This window comes from Diorhabda sublineata, chromosome 1 (genome assembly GCF_026230105.1).
Source record: "Diorhabda sublineata isolate icDioSubl1.1 chromosome 1, icDioSubl1.1, whole genome shotgun sequence".
NCBI classification, from domain to species: domain Eukaryota; kingdom Metazoa; phylum Arthropoda; class Insecta; order Coleoptera; family Chrysomelidae; genus Diorhabda; species Diorhabda sublineata.
This window is the reverse complement of record NC_079474.1, coordinates 32,065,735-32,080,161: the sequence shown is the minus strand read 5'-3', so window position 1 is coordinate 32,080,161 and position 14,427 is coordinate 32,065,735. Positions and strand designations below refer to the sequence as shown.

Sequence of the window (14,427 nt, the reverse complement as noted above, 5' to 3'; positions counted from 1 at the left end):
TTATGTTGTTTTTGTAACAATCTGTAAAATTGCGTAGTCGATCAGTTTACAATGATTATAGTTGTATAACTTTTGCAACTATGCTATATTAATGCAGTGGCCAGCATGTTTTCAAATTTTATTATTGGAAACTATCTAGAAACCTTGCTACATATTTTGATGAGTTTTTTTGTATAATCTGTTCCCTATTTTTTCTAATTTTCTTAAAATTGTTGGGTCTGGAGTCTCAATGTCAGTTGTATGTAGCTGTTTGCTTTTAAATTGCTTTGTTGGTTATATTAATCTAATCAAGGAATATGAAATTAAATATTAATGCACACTGATATAACAAAAGAAAATCACTTTAATGAATTTTGGCTTAACTAGCCTCTGTGTATTTTAGCAATTCCAGTTGTGAACATATCACAAGGGACAACTGGACAAATCGGTACACCGGTTAGCGTGACGTCTGTTTTAAAACCTCAAGACAAAATTTCAGCAAGTTTTGCGCAATTAGTACAAACTTCAACGGGCAAACATTTACTCCTAACATCAAATCCAAATATAACCGGGAATATTCCAGTAACATCAACACCAGGTAATTATTCCACCAAATTCATTTTTACAAGTCAACATTTTATTTTTTTCTAGAGTTTTCAAAAGATTGTTTGTGTATAAGGGTTGAGAAATATTTAAACAGTAATGTTAGCTAAAGAAGGTTCTATTTGATATCGTTAAATATTTCTGATTTTTTTTTTAAATTTAAATTACTTGTTAGGAAACCTTTCTATATCCAAGGGGGTTAAAACAAGTCAATTTAACCTTAATTAATAGAAAGGATATTAAATTGCAACTTCTTTAGGCAGTCAAACTTTGAATTAATTTTGTACTGTAAAATTGTTGCAAACATTTTTTCAAATCGATTTTAATTGTGTATTCCACATTAGAAATTTTTCAATTGGGAAATCTCTAATTATTAGATAAAGTCGCAAAAATTGTTATAGTAGACTAAAACACTATCATAATTTTGTTTCAGGTGGTCAAAAATTGACATTCTTATCCAAACAACCTGTTGCAACCATAGGGAATGCTGTCACCAAGGCTTTTGTCAAGTTTCAGTTTACATCCATCACTACATCCCCTACTTTTACGACAACGACTACGTCTGTAAGTGTCCACTGAATTAATTAAAGAAACTTGTGTGCTATATGGATGGGATATTAACATTCACTATTTTCTTTTTCAGAATTCAAATTCAATTGCTATTGTAAAAAGTGAAGAAAATAAAGTAAAAGGAGTCAGAACTCCAGTAGGAAATGATTATATAGGTAAACTTTATTCTAAACAAAATAACCTGGATGTTCGGTGGAATAATGATGACAAAAATTTAGATTTAATAGTAAGTATTTTGTATAAAAAAACCTCAACTCGAAAAGGTTTGAACTTTTGTGGATATATTTTAAACACTGCTTATCATTTTTTTGCTATTCTACTAATTATATTTATTTTTTTATTAAAATAGCATAGACGATCAGTTTACAACTAATAGTTGTACAACTTTTGCAACTATGCTATATAAACGCAGTGGCCAGCACGTTTTCAACTTTCATTGTTGAAAACCATCTAGAACCTTGCAACATTGCAATAATGCAGTCTCTTTTCAGTAGTGATAACCATTTATGCAATTGTAATTAAAAAATTATTGTGAACAAAAAAAATTAGTTCATAGGTACCACTTATTAATTGTGAAACCTTTTTTAGAATGAAGAAGATCCAAAAGGAGAACGTAAAAATAGACTGGCTCTAATGTGCCGCATCAACAATATCCGATGTTCAGCATTACCTTTGTATGGCAGAGATTTCCAAGACGCTGTCAAAATTTTCACTCCTAACAAGATAAACCCATGGGGTGGTGGTCACATACATTGTTTGAACACTTTATATTGTAAAAAATCTACGGAACCGACAGATTGTTTGAAAGATATTCTATATAATCCCGAAATGAGATTGGAAAGTTTGAAAGAAATTTTCGATCGTTTTATATTATATGTACCTGCCGTAAAAGCTGCCGAACCTGAATTACGAGTGTGGCATCCGCCACCGAGCAAATATTGGGGCCAAAAACAGGATAAGCAGCTTCTACAGGTATTTTGTTTTATTATAAGTTCCTATATTATATAATATAAAAAATTACTAACAACGTTGATATAATCAATATTACTGCACTTATATTTATTTTCACGTCCGTTTATATTTTGGCGATGTTTTGATTCAAATTATAGGGTGTGAAAGATTATAATAACATAAATATCAACTTCAGGTAACTATCATTTTTAATTTGAAGATAAATTTGGGTCTAAATAGCTTTCTAATTACCATTTTGGACCAGACGGGACGGAATGGGTATAATAAATTGTCCTTATAAGATAGTCTACTACTAGTACTATACTATCCACTCACTTTTTATTTTTAAGCATAAACTTTTCTTATTTCAGAAACTATTTTCTAAACCTGCTACACCTCTACACAGTATTGCCTCTGCTATGGTAACGCAATTTCCTGATCCAAGACTAATCCAATATGATTGTGGAAAATTACAAACGTTAGACATTCTGCTTAGAAAATTGAAAATGGATGGTCATCGTGTGTTAATCTTCACCCAGATGACTAAGATGTTGGACGTTCTAGAGGCATTCTTGAACTACCACGGACATATATATCTTAGATTAGATGGTACAACCCGAGTGGATCAAAGACAGGTAAGTAAATATCCTATAAACTAAACTGAATCAGAAATTTTTACTATATTGCCAAATGTGTCTTATCGCGATTGATGAATTAGATTTGTTGGTGTAATCTAATTTTATTATAACAAGAGATGAGATAAATTATCTATTTCATTGCTCTAATATGCGATGCAAAACACCAAAACACTTTGAAATTTAAATTAAAAGTAATTTATGAATAAGTCTTCAAATATATATGCTAAAAAAAGTTGTTAAACTACAGCCCCACATTGTGGTTGAACTTGAGACTGATAAAAGCTGAAGTGACTTCTTTGAAGCAGAATAACATTGATTAGCTATTGTCTGATAAATATTCATAAAAATTGTGATGATCTAGTTTCATGTAATTTTATCTAACAAAGATTTCGTAATTCCAGGTTTTGATGGAAAGATTCAATGGTGATACACGTATTTTTGCTTTTATACTGTCCACGCGCTCTGGTGGTGTGGGAGTGAATTTAACTGGAGCGGATACTGTGATATTCTACGATTCCGATTGGAATCCTACAATGGACGCGCAAGCTCAAGATCGTTGTCACCGAATCGGCCAAACGAGAGATGTACACATTTACCGTTTGGTCAGCGAAAGAACAATAGAGGAAAATATATTGAAGAAAGCGAATCAAAAACGTATGCTCGGAGATTTAGCCATCGAAGGTGGTAACTTTACAACAGCATATTTCAAGAGCGTAAGTGTTGAAATTTTTTTTATTTTTGTCTGTATTATTTTTTTTATAAATATTTACTTTTTTAGTCAACTATACAAGACTTGTTCAACATCGATCAGAACGAAGAAAATGCTGCGACAAGGATGTCTGGCGTAATGGAAATGAAGAAGGAACGCGAAAGAGCTTTATCTAACGAAACATCTGTAGGTGATGATAAAATAGCAGTTGGTGCTCTCGAAAGTGCTTTGGCTGCATGTGAAGATGATCAGGACGTTCAGGCTGCCAAAACTGCGAAAGCAGAAGCTGTTGCTGATCTTGCTGAATTCGATGAAAACATTCCTTTAGATGAACAGGAGAAAGAGCCTGAAATTAGTAAAGCGGAACAGGAAATTAATAACATAATAGAAAAGGTAAGATTGGCTATTCACTTTATTTTGGTTGTATGCATAGACGATCAGTTGACAATTATGATAGCTGTTCAACTTTTGCAACTATGCTATAATATTGCAGTGGCCAGCAAGTTTTCAATTATCATTGTTGAGAACTATCTAGAAACCTTGCAACATTCAATTAAAAAATTTATGGAGAGAAATTCTAAATGTCTACATATTTGAACATCCAAAATTAACAAACACAACTTTAATAACTGATAAAGTTTTCATTTTCTCGTATCTTTATATGTAATTTTTTTCTTGATCTGCAGGACTAGTGTTAGTAGTATATTGCAGTATTTGTTGATAATGGTAAAAGAGGTGTCCCAAAATCAATGCAGCCTTCGAATTAAATAAGGAACCAAATTTCTATACATTATTTGTTATCATGGAGTACATATATGATGTATTTGTTATTTGTAGGATTTATTAGTATTCTTTTCTTTTGTTAATATTTGACTATATTATTTCAGTTAACTCCTATTGAAAAGTATGCCATGAAGTTCATAGAAACCACCGAATCTGCTTGGTCAGCCGAACAACTTGCTGCCGCTGCTAGAGAAATAGAGGAGCAGAAGAGAGAATGGGAACAGAATAGACTCGCAGCGATGCGAGAAGAAGAAGATCGACGCGCTCGTGAGTTGGAAGAAGAAAACGACATAATCACATTTTCAAGAGAAGATGCCACCAACCAGGTTAGCTCTAAATTTAAAAAGTTGAATAAACACAATAGGTTAGGTAACAAAATGATTAAGATAGGGAAAGTACAAAGTATCAGCACCGATGGTAAGATAACTAAAAAGAACAAAATCCGAAGATTATCAATACAAGAGGAAACCAAAGACTCTATAGAACAAGCAGAAATACCGGAACTTCAAGAAGAGTCTGAAATAAATGGTGAAGAAACTTTGGGCAGCGAGTCTGATGATTCTTGCGAAAACAAGCTGGCAAATCATGTAGATCATAATTCGCCAAGAACCAGATCAAGGGGTACGGTTGCCATTAACCTTTGGACACTAGATGTTAGCCCTATATTACCAGGAGAAAAACCTCTGCGGAAACATGGCGATAACAACAGGAAAATTCTAAAAAGATACAAATCGATGTCTGAAGATGACAATGATAGTCAGCCAGATAAACCGCATAGAAAAAAGAGAAGACGGAAACATAGTAATCTAGAAATATCAGAAGAAGATAGTAATCAGTCTTTAGATCAATCTAACGAGAATTTCACGAACCTCATATCCAAAACATGTAAAGTAGTTCTAAACAACATAATGAAGGATAAAAGGTATAAGGTTCCTCTAGAACTGAAACAGGAGATTGAAATATCGGTAAACACGGAAGATGAATTTAACGAATCTAATATCAAAAATGATATTAACCAAACCAAAGAATCTTGTTTAAAAGAAGGGGATGAATATATTGATAAAAGTAGTTTAGTAGAAAATGAAGAAAATTATACTAATATTGACAGTGAAACAACTAGGGATAATATAACTGAAGAAAATATTAATAGAGGAGATTTTAAAGATGATTCTGAAATCAGAAACAAAGGGGATTCAATCGAATTCTTTGGAAAAAAGGACGAATTGGATGAAACCTTCCAAAATATGAGTAAAGGAGATTTAAAAGGTTCTGAAATCAAAAATAAAGAGGATTCAACAGAATCCTTTGAAAAAAAGGAGGAATTGGATGAATCAATTCTTAACGATGAATATGATAATCAGTTTGTAATTAGTAGAGAAGAAGAAATAGACGAATCTTTTCTGCTTGAAGAACCAGATAATAAGCTGGACAAAGGGGTGGATAATAAAGAGGATATTAGCGAAGAAACAAATGAAACTGTCGAAGAAAATATATCATCTGCAGACAGTAATGATAAAGGTGATGGTGATTCTAGTAAATGTAGGATTGATGGAGAAGATAAAAATGAAGAACAAAACAATACAGCAGATGAATTTAAAAAAACCAATGGAGCAGAATTAAATGAAAACAATTCAAATAGTGAAAACTCTATTTGTATGGATGTTGCTACAAACGAACTACTCGATAAAACAAGTAATAAAATAAACAAAGATACATCAATACTTGATGAAACTGATTTTTCCATTGAAGAAAAAACTGGTACATCTTTTTGTGACGGCAATATTAACAATAGTCAAGGATGTGAGGAAACAACCATGCTTGGTGAAGTAGATGTTGAAGATGATACAAACGAACTACAGGACGAAACATGTGAAGAAACTTCAAAATGTGATACAAAGGATAAACAAACTGATACTTCTCAGGGTGATAATAAAATTAACACATGTCAAAGATGTAAAGAGACAGCTATAGCTGAAACTTCTTCTGGTGATATTGATGTTAAAGATGATACAAATGAACTAAGGAACAAAACATGTGAGAAAATGGACGAAGTAATGACAAAATTGATTGAGACGTGCGATTCAACAGATGTTAAAAACGTAGAGAATAAAAAAAAAGTAGATAACGGTCTTAATAATTCCAGCAAAATACCATCTTTGATTAGTCGTAATGCTAATTTCAGATCTCCAGATACCAGACGAAACTTGAAAAAATTTAGTAGGTTTTCAAATAATCGGACTTTGGACGACTGGGTAAAAAGATCTCCGGTTGAATCAACTAAAATAAATGATAGTGAGAATTATAGTGAGAAATCTCCCGAGTCTTAAATCGAAAGTATTTAAGTGTTATCTAATCATGACAAAGAAAAGTTTAAAGTTGTTAATTTGTCATTAAAATAGTTGAAATGTGCAAAAATTTTTGTAGAATATGGATATAATTTGATTAATTTTATATTAGATATCAATTTTTTCCAAATTGATTACAAATTTTTTCAACTATTTAATGTTAAATAAACAATCTTTAACTTTTCTTTGCGAAATATCCCCTGCCAGTGATAAAGAACTAATTTAAAAAAATTGTAAATTTGGACAAATGTTGAAAGTAATTCATAATGTGATTTAGAGAGTTATCTTGTACATATGAATTTAGGATTAATAGTTTTTTTACGGAACAATTTTTATTATCGCGCATACCTGTAAATTATAGTGTGAATGTGTACATGTTTGTTGCCTTCCAAAAAAAAAGAAATTTTTAAAATTGGAGAAGTAATTATTTTTTGTATTTTTCGAAAAAGAGTTGTTTGTTTATTATTTATTCATATCTCATCGTTAATTTCGCCCTAAATGTTCATATAGTTTTTAAACTTTTCCCAATAACTATTCTTTTAGCAATGCCATTTTTGTAAATAAATGTGGACCTTCAGGGATCTTGTTCGTCCCTAATTTTTATGTAGTTTTTTACTCATTAATTAATGATGGTGCTCTACAAATTTGTAAACACTACACCTGGTGTTCCTAATAAAGTAATTATGATTATAATTAAGAGGGTTCCCAATAATTATTTAATAAACATCTTTAAATAATCAAAAATGTTATTTTTGTCTCAAATAATGATCATTATAGCCGGGCATAAACTACTCTCAATTGTTGTAAGAGGGCGCACTTCATCATTTATCTTTGCCTAGGACTAAACCTATTATTCTTTTCATAAACAAAGAAGACCCAAACTTTCTAAATAATTTCCAATTGATTATGTATTGGATGATAGTCACTATTCTCCATATTCAAAAAAACTTCACAAAATCCAAGCTGTTTAAATGAAAAAGGTTGAATTGAGAGGAGTCAAATCATTACTTGTCATTCCTGCCGAGAAATAGTGAAATTAACGAACACATAATTTATTTGCAATCTTACAAAATCATTTATGTACTGATTTGTAGGATTGATTTATTATTGGCAAATAAAAAGACTGAAGCAAAAGTAGTTTATGGCGGGCAATTATTACTGATAGCGTCAGATACACTAGTTATTAAAGGGGCTTCTAGCAAAGAAACTATTTTAATTTTTATTAAATATTTCACTTTTTTACATATTAGTCAATTTATCATTATGCTTCTGTTTTTTCACAGGGATAAAAATTCACATTAAAATAAATATTAATTATTCGGAACCTTCTCCTAATCACAACAGTTCATTTGGAATAATATATTTCACAACATCAAGTTTAATTTTGCATGCCAAAAGAGTAGTAACGTGCTGTAAATAATTTTTTGGGCGTAGAATTGTGCAATGTTATTTTTATCAGTAATAAAAAATTCTGATAAGTTAAAATTAGAATATTAATAGAAAATACCTTAGAAGTGATTGGCAATACCAAAATTATATACACAATTTATTTTTTATAAACAAAATAAATTATAAGAAAAACTGCATATTTCAATGACAGACATGCCCTAAAACTTTTTTATCAAGTCTCGAAGAATTAAAATATTCCAGATAATCATTATTTTTGTTCATGTGTGTCTTTTCATAGTTTTTACAGAAAATAACAAGTATTTTGTCTAATTTTCGGTTTTTTGCATTCTTACTAAATTCTACATTCACTGTTATCTATAATTTCTCTACATCTAGGTACATTCTGTAGAATATCTTAGAATAGTCATTAACTATGGGATTTCAAACCAGGAACCTTAAGGTCTATTGTGGTCCCTTATCCAGAAAGCTACACCTTATTTCATCTGGTTCTTCTGAAATAGTTTCTTATAGGAGCAATTTTGCACTATATAAAGGCTGTGGTTGAATTAAAGGCGTTTATGTTGTTATTTCAGCTCCTTTTATTTCTTTTTTTTATCGGGAGAAAAGACCAAGGAATCTATTATTTTTGACTATTCCATCAAGTTATCACCTTAATTTTTTAAGTGAGTAATTAAATTTCAACTCAAAATTTTAACTAACTCCTTTAGAAGTTCTGCAGAGCAGACTTCGGATATACAAAAATATGTAAATTAATGTTAGGACCATTTCAACCACTTGTCATCTGTTGGGATAGAAAATATGTACATTTTTATTTTGGTATCTAAAAGAATCAAGAGAAAAGAAAATTTTTTATTCAAATTTATTACCAAAGGTCAATTTTGCTAAATGGGGATTTAAATTAGTAAAAGTCTGTTATTTATACAATTTAGCTTTTCTATACTTTCAAATACGTTTAATTCTAATGGCATACATTCAGTTTGATATTTAATTAAATGTATTTCTAATGAATTGCACGATTCTACAATGTTTTTGTTCCAATTTTAATTCATGTTTGAAAAATTTTGCATTACATCATTGATCAATTCCAGCAACTTTGTAAAGGAGAATTTTTACAAATACAGTTGCGATTTAAAAAAACTTTTGCTAAATTTGTCAATTACTAATCATAATTTTATTGTTCAGAGGTATTTGAAAATCAGATCAGAATCAATTAAATTAACGCATTTCTTTCATTTGCCTAAATCAAAAATTTATCAATGCGGTGTAAAATTTTTCATTTCTTTTCCAGTGTATCGATTTAACAGTCAAAAAATGTACATACTTGTTCGTATGAAATAACGAGAAAAAAAAAAGAAATGAAAATAAAGAAGTTCTCTTGCGAATGTTGTTTTTGTTATGAAAATACGGCGGGGTGGACGTGGGTTTTGGTGCCTTCTTTGCTCTTAAAAGTCCGCGTGGGGCACCAAAACACTGCCCCGCTGGACATGAGCAAGGGGGCTTCTTTATAACCCTCGTAACCACCCCACGGTCACCTTTTAAATCTTCCTAAAAAAATAATAACTAGTCTTCTAGCTTTTAAGGTAAGTGCAAATTTTTAAGTATATTTTATACAGTCTGATCGGTAAATATTAGATTTGAAAATTAATGATATTCGATTCCCATTTTATAGTATAATCCTGAATAATTCTAAAGTATCCCCTTTTAGCAAAAATTGTTATTCACAGTACTTTCTAAGAAGTACATAATTATTTTATTATGCAATTTCCAAAATTATTTATATGTATGAAATGATTTTAAAGGTGACTGAGGGAAATTACTTCAACTATTTTTTTCTATAAATTCGTAATATTGCAGATATGGGTTTCTGACACTACCATGGAACACATGCCTGTAAGTATCGACAATTCAATTTTATAATAAAAATAGATTTTTTGGAATATAGATAAAATTATTCAATTATATCAGTAGATAGTTTAGTGAATGATTTGCGAACCATTTTCAAAATTATCATAATCCAAAGTTATTGTATAATACTGTCCAAAATAAAAAAAAACTAGATTTAAATACTTTTTCCAGCCTTTGACCTTAATTCAAAGTATACCTCAGAAATTTATTGATTTCACATATTTTTCTTGTTTTCAAAAATGAATTTTATAAATGTATTCATCTTGCTTAGATGTGGTGTCCTCCAACTCCACCTCAACAAGAAAATGACGTATACATAGACCAAACAATGGCCTTTATGTACGACACAAAAATAATGTCCGAATCGGAATTACCTCCAGTATATGTCAAACGTGAAGCGAAAAGAACTCGGTTAGAAGCAGGCTTAATTGAAAACAGAAGGGCCTTGAAAATACCTAGAAAAGAAGAATCTACAAACGCACCAAAATCCCTATTTCATTCTGCGACTATATTAAAAATGAGACGCGATTTAAAACTTCAAAAATATCGTGGTTTAGTTAGGCCTGCTTTACCAGTTCCTGGAAAACCAAACATTCAAAAACCCTTGCAAGAACAACCTTTGTTTCACGAATGGACTATTCACGAGGATATGGCTATTTTAAAGGTCATACAAAACTTCCAAGGTCTTCCATTAAATTTAATAGTCACCAATTTAGGTACGTGTAAAAAATTGCATAACATTTCTAATTTTAATGAATTGTCTTTTCTTTATTTTCAAACATAGGACATACTCCTAATTGGGATTTTGTGGCCGATTATGTCAATACAGTCTCCATAACATACCGTACTCCGAAACAGTGTCGTCAAAGATACGAAAATCATTTGATGCAAAGAGAAGAAGGTAAACAACTAAGCTTAGAGTTCTTAAAAAAGAAGAAGAACAAATCCGGAGCAATACAGAAATACCCAATGCTTTCAAAATCTAGCAGATGTGTGAGAACATCTCAGTTATATACTCAGGACAATAATTCCGCTTTTAGTCAGACAATGGCGAATAGATTCGACGCATTGAAAGCAATCTCTAATAAGAAAACTCCCGCTACTAGAAATATTGTGAATAATCCGTTGTTAAACAAGACAAAACACAATCTGGTTTTAAACGAGTGTGGAATCGATATTGAACATCCTGTTTTACCTGTAGAAGTAGCCGCAAGGTATGTTTAATTTTTTTTCTGTTGATTTTTTTTTTTCAATATTTTTGATTGGCGTAGGAGAGCGGAAAGAATAGCTAAAGAGAAAAAGAATATGACCGCTGAACAGCAACAACAACTTGCGGCACGTCTACAAATGATGAAGAACATGATGGCTGCTAGTCAACAAGCAAACATAGCTGCTGCTTCATCAGTAAATACACCGGGTACATCTACTGGAACCCATGTAGCACAAACACCTTCTCAGATTGTTGTGACGCAATCTACAGCAATTGTTACCACCACAGCCGCTAGTGTTAGCACTCAAGCTACTCCTCCGAGTAAGTACATTTGTGAATCACCAAAATATGTAAAAACTATCCGCACATTAAATCATTTTTTTTTTCAGCTACTTTACGAACACAAAGAATAATAGCATCACCAATACAGACATCAACGGTAGTTTCTGTGTCAGGATTAAGCCCTGCCCAACTTCAAGCTGCGACGCAGCGTCTCATCGTATCAGCTGGTTCTTCAGGTCAAGGCAAAGTAGTGGCTACTACAAATACCCTACAAGGTAAAGCCATTGGTCAAGCTCAATTAGCTATGATTCGACAAGCCAATCTTAAACAACAACTACGATTGCACGCTGGAAATATTCCGACGCAAGGCGTCAAAACATCTACTGTTACTATTGGAGGCCAACAGGCCGTTGTCCAATTCACACAGGCACAACCAAGAGCGCAATTTATAAGGCAAGGCACTGTTACTGTCGGAGGAAAAACTGGAATTACTAGGACTGTTACTGAAAGCGATTTAGCTCAATTGTTAAAGAAACAACAACAAAAGTTAGGTACATCGGGAGGAAGTACTATTCAAAGTTTATCACCGCAAGTTCTGGCTCAAGCGATACAAGCTGGTTCATCTGGTGGACAGGTTGCAACTCTGGTTAAAGCAGTTTCATCTCCCGGAGGTGAGTTGAAAATAGTGTAATATCATTAACTATTTGTAGCAGTACTATTTTGTAAGGTTAGTAGTTTTGGGATCGTTATGTGTTGGGAATTTGGAAAATAATTGATTACTTATAATTATTTTAATTAAATAGCATGTAACTATTAACATTTTTATAATAATAATAAAAATTTATTTAGGACTTTTAACTATTAAAATTTAGACAAAAATTCATCGAGTCAGCTTGGTTGAAGGTTGAACCTAACCATCAGAAGCAGCAAATTTTTGGTTGCAATGACCAGAAAATCGAATTAATGGTGACATTTGTGATAAATGATAACTGAAAAGTGAATCTGAAAGTTATTTGTATGAAAATTGACAAAATCAGAAAAAATCAATTTTTAGCAAAATTAGCCTCAGGAAAGACTTTTTTTGGTCAAATTTAACTGATGAAACTTATTTTTGTCCAAGCTAAACGCAAAAAGCTATTTTTCATATAAGTACACCTAGAAAAGTTAATTTTTAACTTAATTTCTTTCAAAACCCCAAAAGAACAAATCAAGTTCTGAAATATAGAAAAACTGTTCATAAAGAGGGAATTTAACTCATTAGGAGAAATATTTTAAATTTAATCTTGGGTGGTGACCTTTGTGTTGATGTAAGCTTTAATTGTTGCATGAAAAGGTTCAACTGCCAAATCAGACAACACTTTTGCAATGACTATCCTTGGGGGAAATTTTGAATTCTTGTGAATTCTCCGTAGACATCCAATTTTTTCTGCATCTCTCAATACATTTTAATTATATAATTCAGTATTGGTTATTTTATTACATATTGTATTTTGATTCTTCTGCTTAGTAGATTTTTCTTGGTGGTGGAAAAGTTGAATATTTTTAAAAACTTTCCAGTTACACAAACCGTCACTATTCCAGTCACAGGTGTAGCTCTATCAAATCAAGGCAAGAACATACAATCAACGTTAAAGACAACAAACGCCACCCAATTCCGGCAACTCCAATTGCAACAGCAACTGCTCGCTCAGAAAAAATTGAATGCTCAGAAATTGAGTATTGCGCAAGTAGCTGGCAAGAACAATGTACAAACTCAATTGATAGTAGGTTCCAAACCTCTAGGTACGGCGATGACAGTTCAACAATTCCAGCAGGTAATAAGATCTCCATTGAATGTTAGTCAGGGACCAGTGGTGTTGGCAAAAGGGCCGTCTACGAGGGTCATACCTGTCAATACAGCACAGGGAACCAAGCAGACCATACAGGTTAGCAAATAAAATTATTTGATCTCACATGAATCACACTATTTGAATATGTTCAGTATTTCCTATGGTTGAAATTATCATTTGAAGATGTAGTCCTTGCTTTTTAAAACCTATTCTATACTTGATGCCGGAACACAATATTTTCTTATGATGAAATCAGAAGCACTAGAATATTCAGTGTAAAAAAAACAAGTTATAAGGAAAAGAATAAATATCTAACCACGTTGTAATATGTTATTAAATTTTAATTTTATATTTCCACTGATAATGCTTTTATTATATAAACAGGTGGTAGCTGCAAGCACATCTCAAACACTTAACACCGCCCTTCGTCCCCAAGCAGGCTCTTCAGCTCTGGCAGGCGCCTTGGCCGGGATAAAAGTACAAGGTACTTCTAGTGCGAGTCAACAGGCGCTTTTATCTCAAGTATCAGCTGCTTTGAATCAAAACGTCACCGGTATGCGACAAGGAAGTCCTGTCCGCATTCAGACGAGCAGCGGAACACCTTTGGTGGCGGTCAGCGTTCAAAATGTCCAACAAGCCCCCAATTCTTCCGTTGCCACTGGCTCTCAACCGAACAATTCCGAGCAAGTAAGTAGATATTTGAAGAAGTGAAGAGTTGTGATGTGATGTCTTTTTCTTAATTCGTAATTCCCTCATTTTTGGTTTAATTTTTTTTTGTACACGTCGATATACGTTAAGTCTACATTTTTTTAGTTTGTGTCGTTTTAGAATTAGTTTATTTAACATTATTTTCCAACTTGAAAATAATGTTATATAAAGTAGTTTCTTTTTGTGAACTTTAATAAGAATATTATTTTTTGTTTAATATTTGGTGTATCGGCGTATTTTGACGTTTTCTCAATAGAGTTTTTCAAGTCTTCATTCATATAATTGTATTGAACTGAGCTGTGATAATTAAGAAAAAAAAATATTTTTAGAAATATTTTCACAGAAAATGTAGTGTAGGATTTTTTTTATTTGATAAGCTCCTTTTGCATTTAAAATTTACATACCTCTCCTCTCCCTTCCACCCCCTCAATAAATGTAAATAGTGTCCCATAAAACACATGTATCCGCTCTTTGTTTCTGACTAATAAATTATTATTTTCATGAA

The 14,427-nt window shown here is 31.9% G+C and overlaps 2 protein-coding genes across 3 annotated transcripts in view; one reads left to right on the top strand and one right to left on the bottom strand.

The window, feature by feature from the left end:
* Positions 1-14,427, bottom strand: part of LOC130450384 (protein phosphatase 1 regulatory subunit 14C) — a 321,652-nt gene that overhangs the window by 213,114 nt on the left and 94,111 nt on the right. The window lies entirely within an intron of this gene.
* The window catches only part of LOC130450266 (helicase domino), a 26,889-nt gene extending 12,462 nt beyond the window's left edge, over positions 1-14,427 (top strand). Inside the window, exons 9-23 of one of the 2 annotated variants that reach the window (XM_056788584.1) lie at positions 383-577; positions 1,016-1,146; positions 1,226-1,378; positions 1,741-2,124; positions 2,475-2,738; positions 3,143-3,454; positions 3,520-3,843; positions 4,338-4,559; positions 9,843-9,878; positions 10,165-10,609; positions 10,678-11,107; positions 11,165-11,424; positions 11,493-12,056; positions 12,967-13,310; positions 13,599-14,427. In XM_056788584.1, the coding sequence (XP_056644562.1) occupies positions 383-577; positions 1,016-1,146; positions 1,226-1,378; positions 1,741-2,124; positions 2,475-2,738; positions 3,143-3,454; positions 3,520-3,843; positions 4,338-4,559; positions 9,843-9,878; positions 10,165-10,609; positions 10,678-11,107; positions 11,165-11,424; positions 11,493-12,056; positions 12,967-13,310; positions 13,599-13,925 (4,391 nt within the window). In that variant the 3' untranslated portion in view covers positions 13,926-14,427. Of the gene's footprint in view, positions 1-382; positions 578-1,015; positions 1,147-1,225; positions 1,379-1,740; positions 2,125-2,474; positions 2,739-3,142; positions 3,455-3,519; positions 3,844-4,337; positions 4,560-9,842; positions 9,879-10,164; positions 10,610-10,677; positions 11,108-11,164; positions 11,425-11,492; positions 12,057-12,942; positions 13,311-13,598 lie in introns of both variants that reach the window. The other variant, XM_056788575.1, reaches the window with a different exon arrangement.